At 36.3% G+C, this 2,680-nt stretch overlaps 1 protein-coding gene across 1 annotated transcript in view; it reads right to left on the bottom strand.

Moving 5' to 3' along the window:
* Window positions 1-894: 894 nt before the first annotated feature.
* Window positions 895-2,680, bottom strand: part of fam8a1b (family with sequence similarity 8 member A1b) — a gene marked incomplete at its 5' end in the record, with an annotated part of 6,794 nt that continues 5,008 nt past the window's right edge. Inside the window, 1 exon segment of the mRNA XM_014024928.1 lies at window positions 895-1,707. Within this exon segment, the coding sequence (XP_013880382.1) occupies window positions 1,563-1,707 (145 nt within the window).

Raw genomic sequence — 2,680 nt, 5'->3', positions numbered from 1 at the left:
GGTCTAAATAATTAAGTGGGCATATGGAGCTAAATTGGGGCCATAAAATTTGGTAAAAATTAATCTGAAAATTGAACAAAAAATATTTGAATTTGATTTAAAAAATGTTTTTCATATTACTTGTATCATATAATTAAATGTATATGACACAACGGCCTGCCATTTACTTTTAATTATATGATACAAGTAATATGAAAAACATTTTTTAAATCAAATTGAACAATAAAACATTTGAATTCGATTTAAAAATGTTTTTCAAATTACTTGTATCACATAATTAAAAGTATATGGCAGGCCGTTGTGTCGTATAAAAAATATGTTGCAGGTTATGAACAGCAGGCTGTTGTATCACATAATAAAAATAGGGCAGGCCATTGTATCACGTAATCAGAAATCCATGTTTTTCCCCAGTTTTATAACTTTTCTTATAAGTTTTGATTTTTTTTGTTTCAAAATTATATTTCAGCTTCAAATCTTTTTTTTTTCATTTCAAAATCTTCCTTTCATTTTCAAATAATATTCATTTCAACAAACTTTATGGCCTCAACTTAGCTCTACAGCTCATCAGTTAATGAAATATATTTTAAAGTGTATCATAAATTCAAAGAAAGTCAATAAAATTCCCATGTGTGTAAGTTAATACCAAGTGGTCATAATGTTCTGGCACTAAAGCAAAACTGCAATAAACTGCTTCAATTCTTGACCACCTCAGAAAACTATGGTCTGTTTAAGCACAGCTGATTAAAACAAGTAAATAAACGGAAAAGTAACATGAATTGATTAAAAAGAAACTGAGTGGAAAACTTTGTAGCTTCTCATCAAAAAGCAGCCTTGATAAAAACCGCACTGTTTTTGTGCACCTGGGATCAGATCAAATATAAAGAAAGAGAGAAATACTTTCTGAGTAGACCACTTCCTGTACAGCAATGGCCTTGTTTATGTCAGAAACTGCATTAGGAATGCAAATCAGATACACAAATGGCCTGATTTGTTTACCAAACAGATCTTCTCATTTCCTCAAGATTTAATTGTTCCAAACTTACTTCAGATGGACTTCTTCCAGTTTTCATTTTGCATTTTACACAACCGTTTCTGGAAAACAGGGCTGTAATTTTATAAATATATTAAAGGTAAAGTTACACAAATTTAAATACTGAGTGATGCACAACATTCACCCTGAATCTCAACAAGAATTTAAAACAAGGCAGAGCTTTGTGTTGATTTTAAAAAAGTGTGTTTCCAGATCGCTCAGGAGCAGATAGTGAGCGCAGCATGTGGACACGCATGCAGAATACAGTGTGAGTGAGTGTGTGTGTGTGTGTGTGTATGTGTGTGTGTGTGTGTGTGTGTGTGTGTGTGTGTGTGTGTGTGTGTGTGTGTGTGTGACAAACAAACGAGACCCTAAAGCAGTTCAAACTGATTCAGCTTCAATCCGAAACGTTCCAGTGATTCTGAACACAGCGTCTCAGTTTTGTGGGTATTTTCATTTTTAAAAAAAACCCTTCGTTTCTGTTCTGAGTCTTGGTAAAATTTCTTTTTCTTCTTTTCTGTCCACTTCAGCGTCATCTGACCCTGGACCGCTTGACAACGATCGTCCCAGCCACCATGTCGTACACAGTCCTGTTGTGCTGGAAGAAGAGGAGCGTGATGAAGGCCGGGAAAAAGAAGGCGATGGAAAAGTTCTTGTTCAAGGCTCGAACCGTCGACCTGCAGGGGGCRACAGAAACAAGCCATCGGTGTCCATATGTAGTTCAACTTTAAAAAGTCTGAAAAACTGAACTGGTTTCCTGCGTTAATTCAGGCTTTCAATCAAATGTGTTTCTAACAGCTCGTTTCAAAATTTTATTTAAAAATATGCCATAGGCGTCAGTGTTGATGTTGGCGTCACGACGATGCATCACTACAGGGGAGGTGCCTCCAGCTGGAGTCCACGGCGTGGAAAACCAAGTCAAAGACTTGTCACCCGATGTTATTTATCCACAAATCTGTCCCGGTTAAAGCTCCACAGTTTTTATCAGTGAGATTCCTCCGAGCAAAATGCCCGTTTTATCTGCACCCAGGAGTTTTTGTCCGTTTCTCTTTATAAACCGCTGCTTCCTGGTTCAACAGCCGGCTCTGGAAGCGAGTGGTTGAAGCAAAATGCAGCGTCTGAGAGCATTCAAGACAAACAAACACTCCCACCAACTTCTGACCAATCACACAATAAAGTTCTTATGTTAAAACTGATGTTTTATTAGTATTATTAAAACATAATACTATGTTTTAATATTTGATTAAAATACAGTATTTTAGAATATATTCTAGTATAGTTAGAATACCTTTGATCAAACCGCCAGTTAAGTGATACATGCAACTAGACTTGGACTTGAGGTCAAGAGACCTGAGACTTGACTTGGATTTTTGGTCATAAACTTAGACTTGATTTGGATTCTTGGTCAAAGACTTAAACTTGACTTGGATTTTTGGTCAAAGACTTGAGACTTGACTTGGATTTTTTGGATTTTGAGACGACTTGGATTTTTGGATTTTGAGACTTGGATTTTTGGTCAAAGACTTGAGATTTGACTTGGACTTGCAAAAAAAGACTTGTGCACATCCCTACCTCATTGCAACGATGCCAATGTGTTAGCACAAGCTAAATTAGCTTAGCTAATGTACCCTGTATCTGCAAGCTATGAGG

This window comes from Austrofundulus limnaeus, unplaced genomic scaffold (assembly GCF_001266775.1).
Source record: "Austrofundulus limnaeus strain Quisiro unplaced genomic scaffold, Austrofundulus_limnaeus-1.0 Scaffold446, whole genome shotgun sequence".
NCBI lineage: Eukaryota > Metazoa > Chordata > Actinopteri > Cyprinodontiformes > Rivulidae > Austrofundulus > Austrofundulus limnaeus.
The sequence above is the reverse complement of the archived record's forward strand: the minus strand, read 5'-3'. Positions and strand labels throughout refer to the sequence as shown.